This window comes from Panicum virgatum, chromosome 7K, assembly GCF_016808335.1.
Source record: "Panicum virgatum strain AP13 chromosome 7K, P.virgatum_v5, whole genome shotgun sequence".
NCBI classification, from domain to species: Eukaryota; Viridiplantae; Streptophyta; class Magnoliopsida; order Poales; family Poaceae; genus Panicum; species Panicum virgatum.
This window is the reverse complement of record NC_053142.1, coordinates 35,270,360-35,296,116: the sequence shown is the minus strand read 5'-3', so window position 1 is coordinate 35,296,116 and position 25,757 is coordinate 35,270,360. Positions and strand designations below refer to the sequence as shown.

Here is a 25,757-nt window from a genome sequence, read left to right as displayed (position 1 = left end):
GCAGCCACTAGCCAGCCAACAGTACTTTTCTCTCACAACAAATCAGCACCAGACACAGCACAGCGAACAGAGCGTCTGCATTTCTACTATATGACTACCATTTCCTGCTTACAAGGAACGGAAACACAAACACTGCGGTTTTATTTCTTTAAAAAAACGAGCGTTGGTATGGACGAAACAAAATTCATCTATAAACAATTAAGATTTAACCATCAATCTTCATTTGAAATTTTGTGGCAAACCAAATTCCTGCCAGGAACAGTAGACAAATGGGGCATCCCTAATATGTAATGTAAGTTGCATGGCAAAATACTGTACATCAGCTGTATTCTTAAAACATCAAATTCGAAATGGTCCAAGATAAGGTACTTGATGCCTGGAAAGTAAACTTTCTATTGAACAAATCAAATCTTATGCTTATCACGGAGACTCAGTCGCTCAGACCAAATCAAAAGTGCAATCCCAATCAAGCTCCAGGAGATGATCAGCTAGGTAGGCATTGGGTCATCAAACTGGCAGGCGGGTGAGCAAAACATAGCCCTTTTTTCCAAAGAATTGCCAGTGCTATATCTAACATGAAATGAGAGAAGAGAGTTCAAATCACGCTGATAAGTAGCTGCACTATGCATAGAGTTGCCAACAAAAGGCTTCAATCTTCTTCATCGTCTTGCTCTGATGATCAAAACCATGACCAAATATTAGTAACCCATCAAGAAATAAACTCAAAATGAGGATCGTTGCTACCAAATGAATGATGCCCTTCTTTGCCATATGATTTCAGAAATGCAAGTGATGCTTCTCAAGACTTGGAAGTAACCAGCTATAAAATGGAGAAATCATGCATCTGCTAATATTCTGTCAGTGAACATACCTTACCCATGATGCTTCACTAGTGGCTCAGTCCAACCCATTCATATATTTTGCCATCGAAGTAACCGACTGTGCGCATTCCTGCCCAAATACCTAGATAAACAGCAATATTTCAGTCAAAAGGATGGAACTATTATCACCATTTTATATCAGAAATGATAGCAATTCTTCTTGGATTACTAGGCTAAGTTGCACGGATACGGATACGCGTATCGGTATCGGAAGGATACGGATACGCGGATACTCCAATTTCCCAAAAAACCCGATACGCGGATACGTTTAATATTTTAAAAAATAAAATAAAAAGAAATAATGCAGGTCTAAACTTAAAACTGATAGCAATAAAACCTCACAATTAACTACTTAAGTGTACTATTATTACAGAACAGCAGGTCTGAAGGTCTCAAATATAGTAGTCTCAAATTTAGGAAAAGCAATAAAAGGCATTCAGCCTATTCAGGTTTGCAATTCATGCAGCAGCAAGTTCCTATTACTCATTTGTCTCATTGTCTTCCACAACATCAACCTCCTGAGCATCCAAACCAAAAGTCACAGCTTGCAATTCAGGTTCATCAAGGGACAGGTCAGCCACTTCAAGAATGCCAATACCACCAAGTGAATCAAAAGAATCCCCTCCTACATCCCACATCCTTGTCTCTCCTGACTTGTATGCTTCAGTTCTTCTTGACAGATGCCTCAGATTTGAGTGCACAAAGACCAAATCTTCTGCACGCTCTGGAGTTAAGGCATTTCTCTTGACACTATGGACAAAACTATAGGTGCTCCAGTTTCTTTCACAGCAAGAAGATGAGGCTGGTTGGCTAAGCAATTTCATGGCCAAACTCATCAATAAGGGAGCAGATTGTCCATGATTTGTCCACCAAGTCATAGGGGAAACAGCCCATCTATCATGGATTGAGTCAGGATCATTAAATTCTTCTGAACAACTAGAGAATCTTGAGTACTCTTCTTTTACTTTAGCCAACTCTTCTAGCATGGGAAAGAACTTCTTAAAGCAAACCATCCTCATTTTTGATACCTCTTTATCCTTGTGGGGTGGTTCACGGCCAACACCTTCTTCAAGCCACTTTTTGCTATAGTATCTGCAATATGGCATTATGATTTTAGTGAATGAAATCAATAATATCTGCAATGGTAGTTTGTAGTTTTGTACCTTGGATTAAGTGAATGAGCTAAACAATGAAGTGGATTATTTCCTTTTGTCCACCTAGCAATCAATATGTCATAAATAACTGAGTACAAGTCTGATGATTCATCTTCTTGCTTGCCCTCATATCGATATATAACTTTCTTCACTTTCTCTATCATTGAATCCCACATCTCATAAACTAAGTGAAGACATGGAGTGTCGGTATCTGTTATACGAATCATTTCATATATAGGAGTAGTAATCCTAAGAATGAAGTCCACCTTGTCCCACCATACATCACTAAGTATCAAGTCCTTGACAATTTGGGCTGTTGGAGTTGGAGAATCATCTCTGACTTCTCTGTACACACTCCATCTGTCACTAATCACCATTTGTTGGAGGGCTGTTTTTACATCAACAAACCGCTTCAACATACATACAACAGAGGCAAATCTTGTTTCAACAATAGAAAGTAACTTCAAACGGCTGAACTGATTGAACATTGAAAGCCGCATGCCATGATTCATTATGAAATTCTTTATCAGAGCAGCCTCAGTTTTAACATCATGCATAAATTCAAGTTCCCTCCAAACAACCATTTCTTCATCAGAAGGGTTGTCTCGTATTTTAGGTTCACATATACTTTTCAAAGCAAGATTGAGGGTATGCACAACACATGGTGTCCAAAATATGTTATCATACTCAAATTCTAATATGAGACCAGCACCTTTGCAATTTGCAGCATTGTCTGTAATGATTTGCACTACATTTTGTCGACCTACTTCTTCAATTATACCCTTCAACTTTTCAGCAATGTATTCTTTTGATTTGTACTCACCTTCACAATTATCAGCCCTCAAGAACATAGGTGCCTTGTCAGAAACAGCAACAAAATTGATGATTGGTCGCCTCTGAGGATCTGACCAACCATCAGAGCAGATTGTGACTCCCTTCTCAGCCCATGTGCTCTTTGTGCTGTCCAACAAAGTCTCTAGGTGCCTCCTTTCTTGCTTCAGAAGTCCCTCCCTAGCTCTGTTGTAACCAGGAATCAAATAACCTTGCATGTTGCGGCTGCAAGCAAAGGCAAAGGCTTCTCGAAGGTATGGATTTCTCAGAAAATTGAAAGATACTCCTCCAGAATAAATTGCTCTACAAATTAAAGCATCCAAGTGCTTACGGTCTTCTAATGCCCAAGCTTTTTCCAATGCAGAAACAGGCCCCCTCTTGTTCCTCTTGTTGGTGTCAGCAGTATTGCTTGAGGAAGGAGCAGTAGGCAAAGAAACAGTTCTTGTCTTCGATCTTTCCACCAAATCCTTGCACCTTTCAACTTCCTTCCTCATGTCACTAAGCATTTCATATGTAACATTAGGACATTTACTTATTCCCAGTCTTCCCTTCTGCAGCAAATGAGCTTCAACTCTAGTGTAACTACTCAGTTTTTCCATTGTACAGTACTTGCAGCGCCATAAAGTATTTCCTCCACCAGTTTTAGCCTTCTCCAGAATGGTGACATGATCCCAAAGTGGAGCCTTGATGTCTATTGTGTGTGTGGCTTCATATCCTATGCTAGCACTAGCACTTGCACTTGCACCTGCACTAGCACTACTCATATTTGGGGATGCCATCTACTGCATACAAGCAATCAAGCAACAAGAAGTCACTAACTGCGTGTCTGCATTGCAGAAATATAATAGATCGAGAATGGGGACAGGAAGACGAAGTGGGGAGCAAAGAAATCAAGCAACAAGCGGCCACGAACTGAAGAAGAAGAGGAGATCGAGAACGGGGAAGTGGATTAGCTCACGGGAGTTCGCTGGAGCTTGGATCCATATCGCAGGGGCGGAAGCTCGTCGTTGGCGGCCGGCGGGTGAGAAGCGATGGAGGCTCGTCGCCGGTGAGCCGACGCGAAGGCTCGTCGCTAGTGGCCGGCGGCCCGCGAGCAAAGGCGGAGGCTCGTTACCAGGCGAGCAGGGGCGGCGAGCAGGGGCGGAAGCTCGTCGTTGGCGGCCGGCGGGTGAGAAGGGACGGAGGCTCGTCGCCGGCGAGCCGACGCGGAGGCTCGTCGCCGGTGGCTGGCGGCCGGCGAGCGGAGGCGGAGGCTCGTCCCCAGGCGGAGATGCGGCGCGAGGAGGTTAGGGCGTCGGTGCGTCGGGGCGTGCGGCAGGTTGGGCGTCGGGGAGATAAGGACCCTTCTTAGTGGGCTGGGTCGTATCCTCAGGCCTGATATGTATCGGCCCACGTATCCAATATTCGCGAAAATAATAATAATTCGGATACTCGGAGGATACGTATCCATCGCGTATCCGTACCCGATACGTATCGGATACGCGATACGCTACTAAACTGACGTATCCGTGCAACAGAGTTACTAGGGCCATGAGTATTCAACAAGGTTGAGACTTGATTTTTCAATGGAAAGTTTACTTTCTAGGCATCAAGAGACATAATATTAATTATCCTAGACAAATAATGTGATGTCAGAAGTATGCCAAACGTGTATTATTTTTGATTTTCTTTCTAACTCTTGGATATAGTTGATAGGATCTGATGCAAAGAAACCGCATAAAAATCACACAAACAACAAACAGGTTGATTGCTTTTAAATTGCATAATTCTACATACTGATGAACTTAAATTGCAGATCAAGATATCCAATATAATGCCATCCCACCAGCGCTCATTAAAGTTTGGCAATATATATCTGAACATTAGCTTAAAAAATGTAACAGTAACCATACTTCTGTCATGTTGGAGCGCCCATACCAGCATCACCACAGGCATTGTGCACCCTCTAGAAAGGAGGGAACATTGGCCACAGAAGGCATCGTGCACCCTCTGGAGAGAAGGGAATGTTGGCCACAAAAGCTTTCTCGTCAAGTTAGTTGTCATCAAGTTAGTTTGGTTTAAGATTGAGTTTGTTCAAGTTAAGTTAGATAGATAAGGGGTTGTTAGGAGATATGTTGGTCAAGGACTCTATAGGGGGTTGTTTGGAGATATGTCGGTCAAGGACTCTATAAGGGGTTGTTAGGACTTAGGAGATATGTCGGTAAAGGAGTCCAGTGTGCAACAAACATACTCATCTACTGTTAAATTGTCCTTAATCCCCTGATTCTGGATGCACTCTCGCAACATTTCTTGAAACCCATGTCTTGGCCCCACCAGTGACCTATCTGTGTCTCTGTTGCAAGTTGATGCTATCTTTAGCCACTTCTTTGGTGCTAGTTAACCAACAAAAGGGTGTCATGTTAGAGCAAGATTGCATAGGGAAACTAATGCCACTGCTGGCAGCAAATTGGTTATGGCTTGGTCAATAGGCAAGAATCATGTTGCAAGGTTGTTGATAAGTTGCAAGAAAACTAGACACGAGCTCCTTCCAGCCTACGCAGCAACATGAAATTGTCTTAGCAGCACTTCGTTAATTAATTGATTTCTATAACAGCATCTATCCCAGATGGCCTTTATCTCAAAGATATTTCGCAACATCAACATCTTTGCAATGGCAAATAAGCAGCAGTCACTTGGATATTTAACAACATTGAAGTTGCAGAATCGCACAATGACATAAAAGGCATACACGATATGCATATTACACCCATAAAGAAATAAAAAAGAGCATAAAAACTGTGCCAAAAAATCAGTACCTCCAAAAGGCACAAGCAGTCTATTTCATTGGAGCAACACCATTATCACCATGATCACCATCTCTGTCCTTCTCATCAGACATGGTCCTACTTGCAACACATTCAACTTTTGCTTGCTTAATTGAGCTCCTTTTGCTATACTTCTTCTTATAAGGATTGACCAACCCATCCTGCTGTAGAGTCACAGGAGGACATTTTCTTTTAGCTTTCATGCCCTCCTTGGTGTGTTTACCTTTCACACATTCTAGCGCAAGAACCACTGTGATTAAGGAATAAGATCTCCTAAAACGCTTTAAAACCTTGTTGCGACCTGGTTCTTCTTCGTCATCAAGCTGAGCCACCATATTGGTTACACAAATCTCCTGATTTCCATTGGTATTCCTTCCAGCAACCACACCATTATTCCCCCTGCCTGGCTCGACAGAGGCACCACTAGATGAGTTCCCTGACCGTGAAATCCTCTGCGATCCATTCATCGCCAGATGCAGCTGCAAAGCTAGCTCCTCATCCAGCAGCACCGGATCACCACTGCCCCGCCCCGCGAACCCAGCGCCAACGGCTTCCTTACCCCGCTTGGAAGGCGACTTCACCTCTACAGCCTTCCTCAGAGCGTCGCCCCCAGCCACGGAGGTAGGATCCCGGGGGTAAGCCTCCAGATTCATCCCCAAATTGAAGCCCCCGACCTTCGGTCTCAGGGTGGGGCAGCAATCGACGCAGAAGAAATCCTCCAGGTCGACGGGCTGGATCAGGGCCGTGCGGTGCTGGGCTGGGATGCAGGATAGGTGGACGAAGCGCCTGCAGCGGCGACAGGAGACGGCCGAGTCCTCGGGCGGGGGGTTGTCGAGGGAGAGGCAGTAGGAGCAGACGGCCGCGGAGGTGACGAGGGAGAGGCATTCCGCGCAGAGGAGGACGGCGCGCCACAGGGAGCCGAACGGGCGGACCGGGCGGCGCTTGGGCTTGGCCCCCGGCTGCTGCGGCGTCGGGAAGCGGACGCCGCAGCAGTGGCACTGGGTGAGGTCGGGCAGGGCGGGCGCCGGGGGCGGCAGGGGCGGGCGGGAGGCCGCTGCGCGGCGGCGCGGGCGGTGCTTGGAAACGAGGCGGGGCGGTGGGGCGGGGTGGTCGGCGACGGGGGCGAGGGCGAGGGCGTTGGGTGCGTCTTGCACCATGGGTGAGGCTGAGCTAGGGTTGGTCCGGGATGGGCCTGCGAGGAGGGGGGGGGGGGGGGGGGGGGGGAGAGGTAGCCGGTAGCAGTGTGGGTTTGGTTTCGGCCTTGTCACTCAAGTGCGAGAACGGAGGCACGGACCAGAGTCCAATTTTTCGGCTCCTTCCGCGTCCACACACCCACTAGTACGAAAGTACCCCTAAAGTTTGACAAAAACCACACCGCTCGCGCCTCCGCTGAGACCGTAGCTGGCGCTCGCACCCTCCATCTTCCCCGCGTGGCCCAGCGTCCTAGGTGGGCCGGGAGAGATGAAGTACTAGAAAAGACGCGCGGCTGGGCCATGGCTGGTCGATTTGTTTTTGCACATAAGAGTTCATCTCTTTTGCCTACAGGTATCTGAACACATGGGAGTTGAAGAAATTGAGGTTTACCAAAATAATGAAGCACGTAGTGTCCTTAAACCATCGGAAACTCATTTATACATTATAGACATGACAAAGAAGTTGAATAGGGATATATATACATAAATGTTCATATTAATTCATGGTTCGACACACAATATATAAATATATTCGCAAGAGGGATATTTAGTGTTTGAACTATCACATAACCCAACTTGTGAAGAAACAGAGTAAGAAGATGGCATTATATACACCAAAAGAAGAGCCACTTCCAAAGCATTGTGAATATAGTTGTGTTTGTCACAAAAGCAGTATAGATATTGGTGTGTTTGGCTGGGACACAAGAAGTGACAAAAGGTGGTTTTGAAGTAAGCATCAAAATAGTTGTTGCATGGCCAATATCTGAAAAAAAAGAAGCTAATGTATTGTTAGAACAATAGATGTTAAAAACAATTTGTAGGATTATGAGCAGTAAATTGACAAAATGTAAGCTTAAAAGTAATATTTTAATATGGAATGCAAAAAATTCAGCATTTCAACATGGCAAGAAAGTTTTATATGTATTCCTATTGTATCTTTCAAGCGGCAATATGGAACTTTAATATGAAGTAGCTATGCAAAAGCGAACATTCTGTGAATTAATGTGGTGCGCATGCATGCCATTCCAATTGCCAGTTTTATGTCAGCAATGACAGACCTGTAACGGTAGTAGAATACAGACAACATGAATTCTAGTGGTGTCTAATGACCAACTCGAAGCAAAAATTCCTAAGATGGTATAACCACAGAATGAGTGTACAAACATGTATGTATGAAGTATTAAGTATTGAAGTACCTGTTGTAATTTTTTACTTGGTTGATGGCTGCATATCAGATTTCTTGCCTTTCTTAAAGACATGCTTTTTGTCATCATCCTCAATATCATCATAAGGCCTTCTTTTAGTTGCAGCTGGTGTGTCATCCCAATTTCTGTAGTGGAGATAAATAATATTTTATTAGATTATGCATTATTAAGTAGAGGCATAGATAAGAATATGTGAGTGAATGTTTACCTTGGTGACTTATCAATGTCCATATCATCAAATTCTGCTATGGATTGAGTTAGCATTGCAAGTTCCTACAGTGAAAGTAATATATTAACAATGTATGCATAGTCTAAAATGGAAGCATATTCTGTTTCAGTATGATATTATTGGTGCTTATACCATCTTACCTGATCTGTTGGTGTTTTTGAAGATATAGTCATTAGATCAGGTAGATCCTTGGTTGGAACCAAAGCTGATGATGTTCCTGATCCTTGTGCACATAATTGAGTGGTTAATAATGGGAGTACTTCCTGCTTTCCATGGCGTTCTTTTATCAACAGGACCTCAAATGATGGATGTTCAGTCCTCATACTCTTTTTATGTAGAATCCTTACGACAAATGTGAACTTGTGGCCAATCCATTATGAAATGTCGCTTGGAATTATATCTGGATCATTGTATTTCCTTAATGTTTCAGCACTCTTACCAATAAGTTCAGTAGCTCTTCTTTCGAACATCATAAACTCAAGACTAAATGTGTTGTCTGCAACTATAAATGGTATTTTGTACCTGTACATGAAAGGTTGCAAGAATTTGTTTGATTAATTTAATTAAGTAGAGGACTGAAATGATTACAGATTTATTCAGGTTTAGTATTTCTTACTTCCATTCAAATTGTTTTGAAGGGCAGCCTCCATCCTTTGTACACTGGAATCCATCAGATGTTGAAATCATTTTTGCTGAGCATGTGCGACAAGCACGATAGCACCAAAGTTGTTTATCTGGTATTCCTATGATCGTTACAGTGCATTGATATCGTTCACCCTATAAAATAAAAAACTTTAAGATTATATAGGAGTGCATTGGCTGTCTGCCAAAAATGAGATCTGGATATAGTGGCAGTAATCAAGCGCAATTACTGAGTGCCGTGGCAGTTTTTGGCTGGATTTTATCTTTATGTTTACACAGGTATCTTACAGTACATCAGGACCTGACTAACAAGTGCATTGCTTGTCTACCAAAAATGAAGCTGCCTACTAATCACTCATTGCTATTTGCTAGCTGCTGTAGTAGCAGGAACAAAATTTGACTACCTTTAAATTCTCTCCTCCATTTGACAGTACATATTCTCTCTTTTCTTTTTTCTTTTGCTGACAATAATATGAGGATGAGGAGTCCGGCTACTGCTCATTGCTATTTAATGCTGGTTTAAAAAAGATAACCATATTTTAGCTAGCTTTTAATTCGCTCTCCTTCTACATAAGCTTTCTACATAAGCTAAGGAGTAAGGAGTGCCTTGCTTGCCTGGCAAGAATTAGAGCGGGGGAATGGCTAGTAATCATTGCCGGATTGCTGGCTGCTATAGAGGGATGAACAATTCTGGTTGCTTTTAAATTCTGCCAACCCTTTTGCACTACCCATTTTTGAAGCCTGGATATGATATAAAAGATGCAAACAGTACATGGCAATGAAGTTGTCAATATATACCTTTTGAGTAAAAGGATCTATGTCGTTCAGCTGTAACAGATTCTTTTCTTCAAAAGCTACATGAGTCTGATCTTCATTTGGTAAATCAATTTTTTCAACAGCTGTTGCGTCCAGCGGTAAGCTGAAAGATAAACAAATATGATCATATGGATATATTATGTGTGCAAAGCGTATTTATATATTTTAGACATAACATTTATGCATAGAGTAGAAACACTTTAGGAGGTGCTCACATGATGTGTTAGCACGGGTTCCAAATCCTAACAAATATTGGTTAGCACATTTTAGCATTCTCGCCTGTTAGGTTTGAACTGCATGCTAGAATTTAATTTTTAATAGCTGTCTTTGCATGCTATAACTGAACATTTTTTCCTATCTTTTATCCATGCCGATGTCTGGTCAGCTTGAAGAAAGCAATTAAATGTATGTATAGAAGTCCAAGGACATGTAATAGTAGTTGTAGGAAAAGTGTGTGCCTTCTCTGAAAAGCTTTTATTGCAGGTACGTCATTCTCGTTGATATACCAGCAACAAGCTGATGTTCCACTTAGAAATTGTGTTCCATCTTTATATTGTTTCATTAAGGTGCCAACAAAGATAGCAATTATATGGTTCTTTTCTCCAATTTTAAGGACAGCATCACCATCAAACTCTAGAACCTGCATACCTGATAGAGACAAATCTATTGTATTTCCCCTGCTTAAAGTTGTTTGATACTTGTATTATTAGTGATCATATTTGGGATGGAAATATTAGATATCAAATATTATGGACTGAAGATATACCTTAGGTCCTGCAGCTTTATTATTCTTCTCATCATGATGTCTCCTACAGTGTTACGCACTACTGCAGGATTTGAGACAGCGGTGATTTTTCCAAGTACATCTGAAATAATGTTTATACATCAGCAAATTTTAGTTGCATACATTTGCAGAAAAAAAATAATTGTAAAAGGGTTATTGATGTTGAGTAGAGAATATACCTAGGAATCGTTCTTTATTTTTAACAAATTGTGGCAATATTTCAATTGGAGTCAATGAGAATGTGTATTTTGGAAATTCCAGATCATGAGCATTTGATTTGGCAATGGTAGTCCTTCTGTTCAGCCTCAGCATATATGGGTTTTGCACCACCTTGTATCCAGGTTTAGCTTTTTCAACCACAAACTTGCCAATGAAAATGATTAGTTTTTCGCACAGCTGAGGCTTTAAAATTGGTATTACATCTGGTGGTATTTCAGCATAGATTGCATCACCCTACATGTAGAAATTTTTGTGATATAGATTAGGAATGTTAAAATATGCATATTTTTGGTTTGTATTAGTACTTGTACTGATGATGGAAATACCTTCTGGTCAATGAGAACCAAGTCAAGATGCTTTATATTCCCTTTTTCATTTCCTCCCTCTCTGAATTCCCACATCCTTGATACTCTTACATGTAAAACAGCATTTGTTGTTGATAGACGAAGATCAGATATTGTGGTAAGCTCACCCTGTGATTGAAATTTGCATTTCATAAAACATATATGTAACTGTAAGTAATATATTATTGGATATAATATTTACAGTACCTGCATTGGTATCATTGTCAATATATAGCTACTCTGCAAAAAAATGAAAGAGATGATGTTAGAGTATAACAATAGAATTGCTAGACCATTTCTAAAATTTCTCTAAATACAATATTTGTAGTTGTATTTCCACAAGAACCATCATTGTTCTCAATTAATATTTTCAGGCCTTTTTTGTTGTTCACTCTTGAGATTGCAACATATAATTGGCCATGTGAGAAAAGTGGCTTTTTAGGTAAAGTCCAACATTTGTAAGTGTTTGTCCTTGGCTTTTATTTATAGTCATAGAATAACATATTTTTATTGGGAATTGACGTCGGTACAATACAAATGGCCAGTGAGAACCTTTTGTAGTAAGATTTATTCTAGGAATATGTATCTTGTCACCTATGCGAGTTTCTATTATAATAACTGCTTCAATAATATAGTCTGCTAGGTTTGTTATTATAAGTCTAGTTCCATTACATAGTCCTAGGCTTTGATTTAGATTTTGAAGTAGCATTATAGGAATGCCAATTTTAAGTTTTAGTCTATGTGCTGGGAAATTATTAGCATTTAGAGTATTTAGATATTCAGTTGGATAAAGTATATGAGCATCATTAATAGCGTCCATACATTTAGATATTGAATCTGCACTAAAATATTCTTTTTCAGAATTTGGTATTAAGTCAACCATGTAATTATTAATCTCTTCAACTATATCATTTGTTGTAGCTAAAATCGCTCTATTTTTAATATATTCTGGATTGCTTGTAGTTATTAAGAAAGTCTGGATATGTAGAGTCAACCAAGACCTTTATTTTACTTCCTGTTGTATACAACAATAAATTTTGAGGTATTTCAACTATATTACTATCAGGGTCCTCTTTAGTTTCTGATATGTTATTTATTTTCTTAGATCCATTTCCGATTCGAAGTATCCAATCATTGAAATCACTCAGTTCTTTATATTCAAGACTGTTGCTTTTAATTTTCTGTAAACGCATATTTTCATGCAAATATATCTTTGTAACATACTTCCATAGGTATGATCGAAATATTGATGCATTTATAATTTGTGCCTTTGAAGCATTTTCTATTACTGGTAATATTTGCTTTGGATTTCCTCTTAGGACAACTACTTTTCCTCCAAATGGTATGGCTTCTAGTTGGTTATCTTTTTCAGATAAGAAATCCTTAAATGACCTATCAAGATCCTCAAAGCATTGTCTATTTGTCATTATAGCTTCATCCCATATAATAAGGTCAGTTGCGATGAAAAGGTCAGCTAATTTTGTTCCTCTTTTTACCTCACATATTGATAATTCATCAATCTCAATTGGAATATGAAATCGAGAATGTGCTATGCGTCCATTTGGAAGTAATAGTGAAGCTACTCCAGATGAGACTACGGTTAGTACTATTTTTCTTCTAGCTTCTTAGATATGACACTATTGTGTTATATAAAAATGTTTTTCCCGTTCCTCCATGTCCGGCTATGAAAAATATGTTTGGCTCATGTCTTAGTACACTGTCAATTACTTTGTGGAAGGCTTCCTTTTGACCTGTATTAAGTTGGTTATATAATATGTTGGCTTCATATTCAAGTTTTACTATGTTGTAGTTTAACTCCTCTTCAATGAAATGGTTAGTTGCTATAAATTTAGGCGATGTTGTCCTTTCTGGTAGGTTATATTTTGTAATACTGATTCCATTTCTAGATAGAAGTTGCTCTATTTCTGCTAGAACTGAATCGTGAAGTTCAGATTCTGTAGGATTGTATACGAAAGGATGGTATTGTAGTTTTAGATCATGTTCAATATCTTCAGACATTTTCCTCCTATTGGTATCAAAAAAATTTCGTTCATCTTATAGATTACAATATGCTAGGAGAGTGACAAATAAATTTCGTAATTGTGGTGTTGTAGCCCAATTTATGGCTTCATTAAATGCTGCGTACCATTCATTGTCATCTTGTAATAAGACTCGTGCTGCACAAGCTTCTTTGAATGTTCCATATATTATCCCATTATATGTTTTCAAATCATTATATCCTCTAGCTCCTTTTACTATCATAAGTAGTAGCCTTAGATAAAACCGTTCTCCTTCTATTGGATTTACATAATATAGATGACCAATTTTAAAGTTTTGTTTGCGTCTTGTCCATTTTCTGTTGTGGTCGTCCCATGTCCATTGCTGTGGGAATTCACAATAAGTTAATTATCTCGCTTCTGGATATTGTTTGTTTGCTTCGAACCATTCGGTTAATTTTGTCTTTTAGAATTTGGGGTCTTTTGCTATTGCATTTAATTTGCCCTTTTTACATAGCCTAACTATATTTTGTAACGGTAGATGGACCGGCAATCTCTCAACTGATGGCCAATGGTGGTGTATATCATAGCCTAGTAATCTCCAAATTGCATTTTGCTCACATATGTATCTACATTCCAAATATTCTTTAATTTCATCTATATCTTTAGGTTGCTGGTCATTTGTTTGTGTATGCTCAAATAGAACTATTGCTTTATCTGGTCCTTTATGGATATATTTACAAAGATATTTGAGTAGTCCACTTTTGTTTACATATTCTACATTTATGTGAGCTTGATATTTTTTAGGTAACTTTAAATTATGAGGAACTACCCATCTATTATCCAAATTATGGTTATCTCTAGATATATAAATACCAGTGTCTCAGCGCCGGTATTGAGTAAATCCGTTTTCATTGAAATTTGTTTCTTTTTGGAATTCCTTTGGATAGTATTTAGAACATTTTCCTTTTTTCATACAAGGGCATTGTTGATTTTTTTTCCTCCACATGGGCCATGCATCATATGTTCTGCTACAAGAACATATTCTAGTGGATCTTCATGTGGATTAGGTATTTCAGCCGATATCCATAGATCTATCATGTCTGGGGTTATTTCATTGCCTTTTTTATCTATCCATTCTAAGATATGGACATGGGCAAGCCTCTTTTTTGGAACTCTATTGAATATAAAATAGCTATTATTGGACCAAATATAGTGCCAGACCATAAATCTTGTAGAAGTTCCTGTAGTTTTATATGGAATACTCGTACAATCACATCAGGTCGACCATTTGATTTCTCACCAGGAAGTATATTTGAAGTTATTTCACACCATTTAGGGTTGCATGTAAATGTTATGAATAGATCTGGAGGCCCATATACACGGCATATTGCTACTCCATCATGGTAATTCTGTATCATATATCGTCTTGAGCCTACATGACTTGATGGTAGTAAAATTCTTTTGCCAATTTGGCTACCATTAGTTATTCCTTTTTCTACAGCATCAAATATGCCTGGTAAGTATTCAGCTCTTAGTTTGTCTTGATTTCTCGAAATGTACATTAGTCTATCTTCGTCTTCCATTGCTCGTGTGTCAACTATGACTTGTTTTGATAATCTACTATAGCATATGAATGGATTTGGCTGCCCTGGTCTATAGTGCATATGGTATTTGAAAAACTCGTGCATTGTGACTGTTTTTCATTTCATTTTACGTGTGTACTCTTTTTGTTCGTAGTAAGGTATGCCAAGTTGAAATCCTCTTTCTCCATATGAAAATAAAAGAGGATATTGTAATGCCATATAAGCGGGATGGATAATTGATATACGTTGCAATCCTTTTTGTTTTGTGCTTACAATTATATCTCGTTGGCATTTTTCTAAAGTTAAATCTCCAACTATTAGTAATGCAAGTTCATCTATATGCGGCATTTCATATTGTATTGGGTCACCCTTATCAGCTCCTATTATTCGAATGCTAACATCTATATCTTTATATTTTTCAAGCATGTCGCGTGCATGGCGGAAGGTTTTTACGAGTGGATTGTTTTCATCTAGCATTTCTTTTAGTTGTCTTACTATTTCAGGATCTATATCTATTTCTGATGGTTCTTGCTTGTGCAATGCTTTAATTCTGTTGCTTATTTCATTTTGTGTGTCAAAAATATATAGTTCAACATATTGTGGTTGATTGTTGTCTGAAGGTATTAATGATCCTATACGATGATGTATTTGGCCATTTATCTTGAAAACGTATGGTCCATCTCCTTTATTTATTTCATTTATAATAGTTGCACCTATGGATGTAAAAGAAAATAAACTATTATATTGTCTAATTTTTTGGAAGAAATGTTTTGATCAAGGCTGATCTCTGTTTTGTAAAAGGTTTAATAGGAACTTTGGAGGCTCCCTGTATTTTGGTATTTTGATGGTTCCTTTTTTGCAGCAGTTTGTGTATATTGGTTCTTTATTTTTATATGTGCCTTTTTTGTTTCTCTCATTGTACCAGAACATAGCATTACAATGTTTACATATATATTCTGGTTTTCCTATATACGATCTTTCTTCATATGATTCTTTCAGATATTCAATATATTTAGGGCTAAATGATACCATCCCTTGTTTACTATATAGGTACGACTGAGATATATCAAGGGACTTGCTATATGCGTCATTTTGTTTTTTTCTTTTTGAGTTGTCGTCTTCATTATTTTGCCTTTTCCTTTTTTTACCTGCTATTAAATTTGCTCTATTTTGTCTAGCTTGTTTTGTGTCAGGATTTTTCTCTATTGGTGTAAATTCTGAAAATTTCCTTTTAGTGCGTGCCATACTAAATTGTATGGAGCCATTATTATAAATCGGAAAGAGAGGAGTATTAGTAAACATTAATAGTAACAAAGAAGTAGATGACTATAATATAATAATATAATAGTATCTAAATCTGAAATTTAGATCAATCACATAATTTGTAGCACGAATCAATAAAGACAAAAGCTGTGTAGTAGTGGTGATATGTACCTTGATCTAGAATCTTCCTTTTTTCACCCTCCTGTTTCATGTCAATGTAGTGTACTGCAGGAAAACAGAAGAATGAAATTGGTTTAGTATGAAAGGTTTTGAAAAGGTTATTATTGTAGAACATGGACATGCCATAATTGGTGTTATTTAGACTGCTAGGTCAAGTTTTGGTCATGTTACTTTTGTTTCCTAGCTCGTGTTTGTTAGGATGTCCGATCTCTCATATTTGGTCCCCGTATGAGGGTAGGAAGTTGTATGGGGACCTTTTTTCTCTCTCTAATGCAATGAAGCGCAGCTCTCCTGCGTTATCTAAAAAATAATTTGTGTAAGAAATTTTATTTTCTGAACTTTATTTTGATTGCCAATGCCACTGGTTTGCAGATGAACTGGTTCAGTTCTAGCCTTTTTGTTTACTATGAACCTAACATGTTCTAGTTCCAAACTAAACATCACATGCCAGCTCCTAATGAACTGATGCAATTTGTAGACTTGGTGAGTTGGAATGAACTGGAACAGTTTCTTCCTGTTAATGCCATGTTCCTGTTTGCGATTGATGGGTTAAATTGGTTAGAGGCTTACAGCTGCCACTTTTATTATGAGAACCATTTTGATTCTATAATTTCTCAATTATATGAGAAGTAATGAAAATTGTGAGTGGTTAGGTAAAACAGTGAGCTCCTGAAACTCGTATGTCCATGCCTTATTTTGCATCTGCCCAGCCATGGCACATCATGTTAATCCTATTCGTCAGCATGCTTACTGAATGAACCAAATGACTAAATGATAGGAAACCACCGCTTCCATTCACTAATTAGTCAGGTCCACACATGCAGGTGGCCACGTCCACACATGCAGGTGGCCACTTCTGTTGTCAGGAAGATCATGCTAGACGAGTTTGGGTTGCAGTACATCTGCGCCATCGCGGGCCGTTTCTTCGAGGCAGCCATGGCTTTTGCGGCCATGGTCAGTGTACTGGCCAGCATATAGGGCTTGTGTTGGAGAAGTTAAAAATGAATTGGCTATCTACCTAGTTCTTTTAGGTGTTCGGTGCTCTGGTTCTTGCGTGTGTGTTGGGGTGGGAGGGGTGCCTGAGCTCATGGAGATTGCTGGAACGGGGTGTCGGGATGTTGTTTAAGAATTTGAGAGCATGAGGAGGTAGAAGAGGGAGAGGGATTTCCATTTTGGCAGTTTTCTTGGAGGATTGCGCCATGGCACCAGCAGGAGTAGCAGCTCGCGGGAGTGTTGCTTGCGCTCATGGGGACCTCGACCTCGTGAGCTTCTTTGAATCCCGCCGCCTTGAGTCTCTGGATCGGCCTAGGAACTGTTGCACGTAGTACCTGGGTGAGCTTCGGCTGTTTCGATATGGGATTGTGATGAGCAAGTGCGCCCGCGGAGTACGCGCGGAAGCTGCCGTCGTCGTCGTCGCAACTGCCGCAGCAGCGCATGCGCTGACGGATGGAGCAATAGGGCGAGCGAGCGGCCGTCGCCGCCACCTGGATCTGCGCCGTGTGAGGGGAGGCGAAGGGCACTGGCCTGGATCGACAGAGACGGGCGCTGGCGGCGGGCACATCTACGCGGGCCGGTGGAGGGCGAGCGACGCGTACCAGGGACTGAAGGAGGTAATGCGGCGGCATATGGCCGGGCGGTGGGGGGTGGACTCAGAGGCAGCCACGAGGGCCATTGGCGTCAGGCCACGAGTGGAGGGAGCGCCGGCGGAGGGAAGTCCGTTGGTGGAGCGAGCTTACGGAGGTCCGCCGGTGAACTGAGCGCCGGCGGAGGAGGGTGCGCCGGCGGCGGAAGCGGTTGACGTCGACGGATGGCACATTCATTCATAGGTGCAGAGCAATGCAAAGGGACTATCGTTGGTAGGGGAGTTGGGGAGATTACATACCTAGGAGGAAGCAGCGAGATCGACAACGCCCTTGTCGACGTTGGCTGAGGTAGGATGATTTTTTTGTTGCAATCCGGAAGTGGAAGGGGTGATGGTGATTTTCGCTGGTTTGGGAACTGAGATGCGGAAGGGGAAGCGTCGCTTTTTTACTGATTCCTGTTGTTCTCGATTGCTGTAGAAGTGGAAAGAGAAATCTAGAGTACGCGGAACGGGCGGGAAGAGCAGGCGGGACGGGCGAGAAGAGCAGGCAGAACGAGCGGCGCATTTGCATTAGACATTGTTAGGTTCCATCCGATTTGAATCCAACGATAGGAAAAAATTTTGATGACATATCCCAATCACAGCTCAGGGAATAACCCAGGTTTCGATTCTTAAAGATTGGCCTCCTTCCTACTCCAGCTTCTCTCTAAATCCAGCCCCATTTTTGTACATCTGATTCTCCTCAAATTACCCCCCCCCCCCCACCTTATCCAATCTGTCCTCAATTACTACAAATCGTATTATGTGTATCCAATCTGTACTCAAGCACTGCAAATTGTATTATCATTATGTTTGAGTAGTGGAAGTTCATAACGGAACGGGGCCGCGAGGCACTAATGTCCAAGGTCACGCGCGCAGGTGCAATACAATTTGGTCACAGACGCCGGTGCAAATGGTTTGGGCTGCAACAGTTTTAATAATTTGGACTTTGCTATGGGCTTCCTTAGTTCGGGTGCTTCACGGGTCAGCGCTAAAACGAATTGGTTTGGTTTGGGTTCCACATCTCTAGCAGTTCGGTCCTAACTTGGTGTGGATAGCACCCATTTGATTTCTTATGGGCCGTAACCATGGGCTATAACCAAAGCGTTCTCGTATGGGCTCCTCGAGTCCTCCTGGCCGCCGCAACTCCTCCACCGCTCCTCCTGGCTGCCGCCGCCAGGACTTGCGCAAGAGAGAAGCGCTTGGCCATGGACGTGAGCGGCAACCGGAGGAGGAGACAGACGGCCTCCTCGTCGTCCTCACCACCGCCGCCGCCGTCGGTGTCGCTCCCCGCGTAGTAGGGCTCCTTGCAGCCAAGGCAGTTTCCCACATCGGTGATGCACGTGACCGCGCCGGCCCTCTCGGCGGAGGCGTCGAGCACGTGGCCGCGCATGGCCTGGTTGAGCCCGCTAGTGAAGATGGTCCCCGAGATGTAGCTCGTCTGCGCCCGTACCTCCGCGGTGCCGTCCTGCTCATCCTCCGCCGCGGCCGCCGCGGTTGGTGCACCGTCGGAGTCTGCGGACGCCGCGACCGCCCGCTCCGGCGTGGGCGGGATGTGCTCGATCAGACAGACCCTCGAAGGTCCGCTCAGCTGAGATCCGCCCGGAGAAGGTCGAAGCTTGCACACACCACCCCTCGCGCTGCTCCCATGAATCCACGGAGGAAGCTCGGAGGTGACAACCTGTTTTTTATTCCGTATGGTGTATTCTCAGTATGCTTGTGGCCTGTGTGAAAGCGGATGGCATAGTTGTTCCATGCCTTGGTAGTGTTTTCTCAAAAACCATAGATTGAGAAATGGGTTTCAATGGGTTGAATCCATGGATTGTCAAACAATTTGATTTGATTTGGCTTGAAATCATATAATGGTTTGGTGTAGTTTGTATTATTAACATGGAGGGTTGGATAGGATTGGATGGACTTAACTTGTATTGTGGAAGTGGACTGGTGGGGGTTCAGGTTGGATCCTGGCCCATTAGCAGGGCGTCGCCGCACCGCTCGAGCAGACGTTAGGGTTGTGGGACTTTCAGGGGTTAAGATTTGAGGTTGCCAGGACTGCTGTACTGCCGGACCTATAGAGGGGCGGGGGTGGTCGCCGGACCGACAGTGGAGCCGTTCAAGATGGTGGCGAGGTGGGAGGGTGGGGGGATGGTTGCCGAGCAAGGATGGTAGCAGGGTTGTAGGGGATGCCGGCCAGAGTTGGAGAAGAAGGGAGATTGCGCGACAGCGGCGGAGCTTGGTGGTGCCAAAGCCGGGAGGCGGCGAGGGAGGCGGGGGACTTGGTCGACGATGAGGACGAGGGGTGCGTTAGTGTCGGTGTCAGGAAGCGGTGGTGGAGGTGCCGGAGCCGGTTTGTGGCGGTGGAGGCGAGGGAGCAGTGCGGCCACGTACGGCCCATGACAATGGAGGCAAGCGAGGCTTCTATTAGGCTTCTCCTCGACTGGAAACAACCCCCTGTGAGGGAACAGCGCAAGACTAGAGCCGTACAAGGAAGAAAGTAGGAAAAGAAGGAACAGCTCAAGACTAGAGCAGTACAAGGAAGAAGGTAGGAAAAGAAGGACTAGAGAAGGAAGAAAGAGATGCGTGAAAAAGGAGGCGGCAATGGAGACTGGACGCCATGAAAAAGAACGAGACTGGATAAAAGGAAGAAAATTATGTGCCCCCAAAAAAAGGAAAATAGGTAATGGGCGTAAAAAATGTTTGGGTGGACAAAGCAATGGGTATCATTGACTATATGACAAGGCATTAATAATTAATTAATCTATAATTCATTGATCTTTTGTTGCATATTGAATGATATCATAAATTAAGAGACAGATATAGAACATCTTGGGCCGCTAGAGTCGTGCCAGCACATCTTGGGCCGAACATCCTTGTTGTCTCCCCCATCTCTTGAGAGAGAGAGAGAGAGAGATAGAACTAATTGTAAGCTCTAGATACATAAAGTGTTGTTGCCGGTATCGCTTTAGGGTTTAGGGAAGCGTGGCTTCAGCTCCCGCCGGAGCCATCCGCAATAGATTGGAAAGTGATGGATTGCGGATGACTGGCCTGCAAGTGGTGGCTAGGGTAAAGATTGTCGGCCATGGTGAACATGCCTCTGACTCTCTCGCTATTGTTGCTATGCTCGTTTGCACCTTGCATCATATCACCATGTGACAGTGTGGGTGGAGGAGGACGGGGAAGCAACGGAACATAACAGTGGGAGAGCATAGAGAGAACTGGCCGGAAGGAGTGTGTTGCATGCACAATGTCTGGATTTGCGAGGCACGGTGCGTGCGACAGCGGAACGAGTGGAATTGGGGGGGGGGGGGGGCAACTGGAAGATGGTGCTTCAAACGATACAGATGAGAAGGGGATGCATTCGTGCAAGAGATATGACATGGGTGGGAGGATGCGAGGTGGAAGGACAAGGCGAGCGAAATGACAGATGAAGAGGAGCAACAGATAGAGAGAGGGCCCATCTATCAGCCACAAATTGGCGAACAAAACGAGTGTTACATGATTTTTATTAGTTGGATTGGTTTGGAAAAGAAATTTATTCCAAAATAACAGGACCAATATACTACAATGTACAAAATCGGTACTGTAGCATCAACATACGAACTTGAATAGTTCATCTTGGATCCTCAGGCATATACAGTGCCAACAAAAAAATGGAGTTCTTCCCATTTCGACTATCTCCACTATATTGCTGATGAAGATGGTTGTCGAATTACAGAGCAAATATGAGAGGATTTGGTCACTGTTGTACAGTCTACGAGAAACTTGGCCTACTTGAACGAGTAATAACAGACTCTAAATTCGGTACAACCATCTTGCTCACACGTTTGATCATGGTACTGTCAGATTAACCCAAGAACGCGATTTAACAATCAACATTAGTAGTCCAATATTATTATTTCGAAATCCCTCACTAGCTATTTACTGTGTCATTCTCCCGGCTGCATGCTAGCAACATTTGCAGGGCCCACCAGCGTCAGAACTCCGGCGCCGGCGCCGGCGAGTACGCCTCGGGCGCGGGCACCTCGACTGACCTCGTCATCGTCAACGACGCCGACGACGAGTACGCCTCGGGCGTGGCCACAACGACGGACGTCTGCAACGACGATGACGACGAGTACGCCTCGGGCGCGGGCACCACGACTGACGTCGTCGGCAGCGACATCGACGACGAATTCACCAGGTTCAGTATGCTGTCCCAGTAGTTCTTCTCCTCCTCCGTCACCTGCAGCAAGGCGTCCGCGTCCGCGTCGTCCCTGCTGGCCGCCGGCCTCAGGTCCTGCTGGTTCAAGGCGCCGTCGAGAAGCAGCCCCGTGAACCCCGCGCCGGCGAAGGCCGCGTCGGCAGCATGGACGCCCCACTGCTGCTGCTGCTGCTCATGCTCCTTGCACGCCTCCTCGTACGCCTGCATGGGCTGCATGGCGGCGCGCGCGGCCGCCGCCGCCGCCGCCGCCGCACCGTGCGCCTCCAGCACCGAGGCGAGCGCCGCGCTCTCGGAGAAGCTCAGCGTGGACGTGGGCGACTCGAGCCCCCCGTGCGCCGCGGCGGAGGGGCCCGGCGGCGCCGAGACGGAGGTGGACGCGGCGAGCGCGCGCAGCCTGGCCTCGCGCGCCAGGCGCGCCTCGGCCTCGAGCCGCGCGCTCTCCCACTGCGCCGTGTGGCTGAGGTGCGCGGCGGCCCTGGCGTGCTGCGCGCCCGCGGCGCCGCCGCCGCCGCCCGCGCCGACCGCGTCGGAGCGCGGCTTGTGCGTGACCGGGTCGATGCCCATCTTGGCCAGCCGCTTCTTGAGGTGCGTGTTCCAGTAGTTCTTGATCTCGTTGTCGGTGCGCTTCGGCAGGTGCGTCGCGATCGCCGACCACCTGCGTGCACAAAACGGGCGGCGGACGCCATGAGATCCTCAGAGATGAACACGGAGAGAAATCTGCACCAGAAGCTAGCCAGAGTAAACAACCGCAGTTGCGGCGAAGGTTAACGGGGCGCATGGCCGAGCACAGAGGCGATGCAGAAAGTGACAGCAACTGTGAGTCAAAACGGCAAGTGAGCAGGTGGCTACAGTGGACCGAGGAGCTAGCTGCCTTGGTCCACAGCGACGGGGGCCGGGCTCCTCATTGAATGTGAAGCTTGAATGCCGAATCATGTGGAGAAAAAGAAAGGAAAATTCGGGGCAGTGGCTCCCATGGCCCAGCTTTCCTCACACTTTTTCCCGAGTTGATGCCTGTGCATTGATGGATCGACTCACGCAAGCTCAGCGGTAGCTGTTCGTCAGGCAAAAGATGAACAATGCAGCACGGTAGAGAAAAAAAGCTCCCTTGTCTCCTCCTGTGCGAGTACGACTACAAGAACATGTGTAAAAAAAACGTAGGTTGTTCGTGTAAAAAACGCTGCAAGAACATGTGTACGGTGACTGGAACATACTCCGAGAGAGAAAAAAAATACTTGGAAATGTTTCCCCATCTCGTGGTGCTCCTGCGGTCCTGCCTAGGTACCCTCTCATGCATCTCCCAATCATAAATGTGGCAAGACCACGGTGCGGGCATGGCTGCTAGTGTGTTCTTGACCAGCCGGTGATCCGCTAGAGCCAGAGCTACCCACCAGTCAAAATTCTGGGTCCAGAGTGCTACCAGGACGATCCGATCCCCCACCCAGCAAAGCAAATCGATCGAGCGCTCACCTGTTGCCGAGCAGCGCGTGGAGCTGGATGATGGTCTGCTCCTCCTGCAGGCTGAACTTGCCCCGCTTGATGTCCGGCCGGAGGTAGTTCGTCCACCGGAGCCGGCAGCTCTTGCCGCACCGCTGCAGCCCTGCCACGGCCATTTCCCCGCACGCGCGTCAGTAACGAGACCAAGATCACCCCTCGCAGAATGCTGCGAAATTGAACCGGCCGGGGCTTGCCGGCTAGCTCACCGGCTTTGGCGGGCAGCGAGCGCCAGCAGCCGTGGCCGTGCTGCTCGATGTAGGCGAGCAGCTTCTGGTCCTCCTCCGGCGTCCACGGCCCCTTCTTCAGCCCCTCCTTCACGCAGCACGGCGATCGCCCCATCGCCCGTCCGTCTCCGAGCACCGGCCGAGGTTTGAGCACCGTGCACCACCACTCCTCTCGGCTGATCTTCTTGCTCTCCCACTCGGTCACTCACACGGCACTTCAACTCCAACCTCGCTCCTCACTCCTTCCCCTTAATACCCCCCTCAGGATCAGGGCAATTGACTGCGAGGGATCCTCCCCCTTTTAGCAGCAGGCCGGGCGGGCACTGTGAGGGACTACGAGCGCAGCTGCTGCAGCAGCAGTGCCAGTGCGCCAGCGAGCAGGGTGCCCAGCCCACGCGAGAAAGCGACGCCCTGATCAACTGGGGGGCGTGTCGGCGTTGCGCAGCGCGGCCTTGGCCTTGGCCTGGGCGCGTCGAGGTCGGTGCGCGGCATAAATAGAGGAGGAAACGCCCGGGCGCGCGGTGTGGCGCTTGCCTGTATTGGGGCCGGGCCGCGATATCTTCTTCGGGGGCCGCGATCCCGGCGCGCGTGGGGCCCGCGATGTCAGCGTGCCGGGGGGCGGCGCGAGGGCAGTGCCGGGATTTCGCCCCGCGTCCCACCACAACTGACAACCCCAACCCCGGCGCGGAACCGTGGCTGCCAATCGCGATCCACCCGATCTGAGGGCGAGCATTAAACACTCGGGGGTGTCGGGGGGGCCTCCGGCCTCTGATGGTCCAGATTCCCCGGGCTCGCGCGCGCCCTGGCGCTGGCCTCGCGCTCGCGCCGCACCGTCGTGAGGTGGACGCCGCACGGCGTGTCGCGTTCCCACCGCCGCCGACCCGGCACGACGCCCGCGGCCCTACTGCTCCGTCGCGCGGACCTGGCCGGAGGAGGAGGCGGCGGCGAATCTCGTTCTGCCGCGCTCGCAGGCAGGCGGAATCTCGCACGGCGCGCGCCACTGTAATGTATACTGTATCGGACGATGATGCGAAAATCGCTTTGATCCATGATCGGCATACGCGACGCACAGTGCGCCTCATCAAGGCACGCGTACGGGGGTCTTGATCCGGCCCCGTTCTTCCATCCCGCCGCGCAGAACGCACCCCGGTGCCCTGGCGCGCGGCGGCGGCGCTCCACCGATCGGATCTCGCAACACACCTCCGGGGCCGCCGCGACGCGGGCGCCTCCGCCGTCGACTCGCGCCAACTTGCGAGGAACGGCGGCAACGTCGCGTGGCGCCCGAGGACGCCGAGTTTACGCTGGCTGGGTCCTGCCAGCGCCCGCGGCAGAGCTGCCGCCGCGCAACGCGACGGGGGCGTGCGAGTGCGAGGCCCGGTCGGCTCGCGGGATGGGTGAAACTGAAACCGGGACAGGGCTCTGGGCGGCATGACTCTGTTGCCATCCCCTGGCATCTTTGGGGAAACCCCTCATGTTTCACTCATTGATTTCGTTGCCGCGCCCAGAGTGAGAAGTGGGCGTCCGGTTCCGTGCCCGGCCTTTCCTTGCCCGGCTCCGGGATCCGCCGCGGTGTCGCTCGCCTCCTGGTTGCATGCCGATGCGGGGCGGCCCCTTGCCGTTTCCGGGGGTGCCTTGACTGTGCGGCCAGCGCGGCGGCCCGGCCCCGGCGTGGCAGATTTCGCCTGTCATATTTTCATTCCACATCGCCCCCTGCTGGTATGCTACTTGACAATGAATTTACTTGCTCCGTCGAGCCCATGCGCCCTGAAACCGGCTCGTACCAGTGCGTTCTTAGCAATTGGCAGCGCCAGCAGCCGGTGCTCCGTTGGTACCCGGTTTTACACTTGCAGTAAACTCTGCCCGCCAGGGAAGCTGTCGGTGCTAACCTCTCTCCTCTCTCGCGTAATCAATGGCGCGGTTAGGACACGGTACCGTACCTGGACCGCCATGAAGCTCGCGAGACGAGTAGTTGTCCTAAGCCCAGGCTCAGCACAAAGCATTCCGCCGTGATAAAAAATGAGAACGCATGCAGCAGCAGAGAGCGCTGATGCTGCTGTACCGGGCACTGAACACCCTGTAAAATTCCGCC

General features: G+C 45.8%; 3 protein-coding genes and 2 long non-coding RNA genes across 8 annotated transcripts; all 5 read right to left on the bottom strand.

Annotated features, from left to right (window-relative positions):
• Positions 1 to 198: 198 nt before the first annotated feature.
• On the bottom strand, positions 199 to 6,872 carry LOC120642309. 4 transcript variants are annotated; one of them, XR_005662560.1, is made up of 3 exons: positions 5,662 to 6,869; positions 877 to 963; positions 199 to 672 (listed from the first exon to the last, which is right to left on the bottom strand). XR_005662560.1 is itself a non-coding variant. In XM_039918769.1 (2 exons), exons 1-2 carry the CDS (start codon positions 3,643 to 3,645, stop codon positions 1,361 to 1,363), a joined length of 2,214 nt encoding a protein of 737 aa, XP_039774703.1. In that variant the 5' UTR covers positions 3,646 to 5,655; the 3' UTR covers positions 1,197 to 1,360. The 4 variants fall into 4 exon arrangements, 2 of the variants coding, with proteins under 2 accessions (XP_039774703.1, XP_039774704.1); XR_005662559.1 differs by having other exon boundaries at positions 872 to 963; positions 5,662 to 6,868; XM_039918769.1 differs by lacking the exons at positions 199 to 672; positions 877 to 963; positions 5,662 to 6,869 and adding exons at positions 1,197 to 1,973; positions 2,045 to 5,655.
• Positions 6,873 to 7,315: 443 nt separating this feature from the next.
• Positions 7,316 to 8,441, bottom strand: LOC120642308. The gene is made up of 3 exons (XR_005662558.1): positions 8,277 to 8,441; positions 8,060 to 8,193; positions 7,316 to 7,626 (listed from the first exon to the last, which is right to left on the bottom strand). It is a non-coding gene; the product is annotated as an uncharacterized LOC120642308 (long non-coding RNA).
• A 56-nt stretch (positions 8,442 to 8,497) lies between these two features.
• On the bottom strand, positions 8,498 to 9,943 carry LOC120642307. The gene is made up of 3 exons (XR_005662557.1): positions 9,738 to 9,943; positions 8,914 to 9,074; positions 8,498 to 8,819 (listed from the first exon to the last, which is right to left on the bottom strand). It is a non-coding gene; the product is annotated as an uncharacterized LOC120642307 (long non-coding RNA).
• A 276-nt stretch (positions 9,944 to 10,219) lies between these two features.
• Positions 10,220 to 18,227, bottom strand: LOC120642306. Its single transcript, XM_039918767.1, has 7 exons — positions 18,011 to 18,227; positions 16,120 to 16,173; positions 11,310 to 11,342; positions 11,085 to 11,231; positions 10,719 to 10,992; positions 10,522 to 10,621; positions 10,220 to 10,403 (listed from the first exon to the last, which is right to left on the bottom strand). The coding sequence occupies exons 3-7, from the start codon at positions 11,322 to 11,324 to the stop codon at positions 10,382 to 10,384; spliced, it is 558 nt and encodes a 185-aa protein (XP_039774701.1). The 5' UTR covers positions 11,325 to 11,342; positions 16,120 to 16,173; positions 18,011 to 18,227; the 3' UTR covers positions 10,220 to 10,381.
• A 3,154-nt stretch (positions 18,228 to 21,381) lies between these two features.
• On the bottom strand, positions 21,382 to 24,118 carry LOC120642305 (transcription factor MYB16-like). Its single transcript, XM_039918766.1, has 3 exons — positions 23,651 to 24,118; positions 23,418 to 23,547; positions 21,382 to 22,605 (listed from the first exon to the last, which is right to left on the bottom strand). Exons 1-3 carry the CDS (start codon positions 23,781 to 23,783, stop codon positions 21,723 to 21,725), a joined length of 1,146 nt encoding a protein of 381 aa, XP_039774700.1. The 5' UTR covers positions 23,784 to 24,118; the 3' UTR covers positions 21,382 to 21,722.
• Positions 24,119 to 25,757: the final 1,639 nt, after the last annotated feature.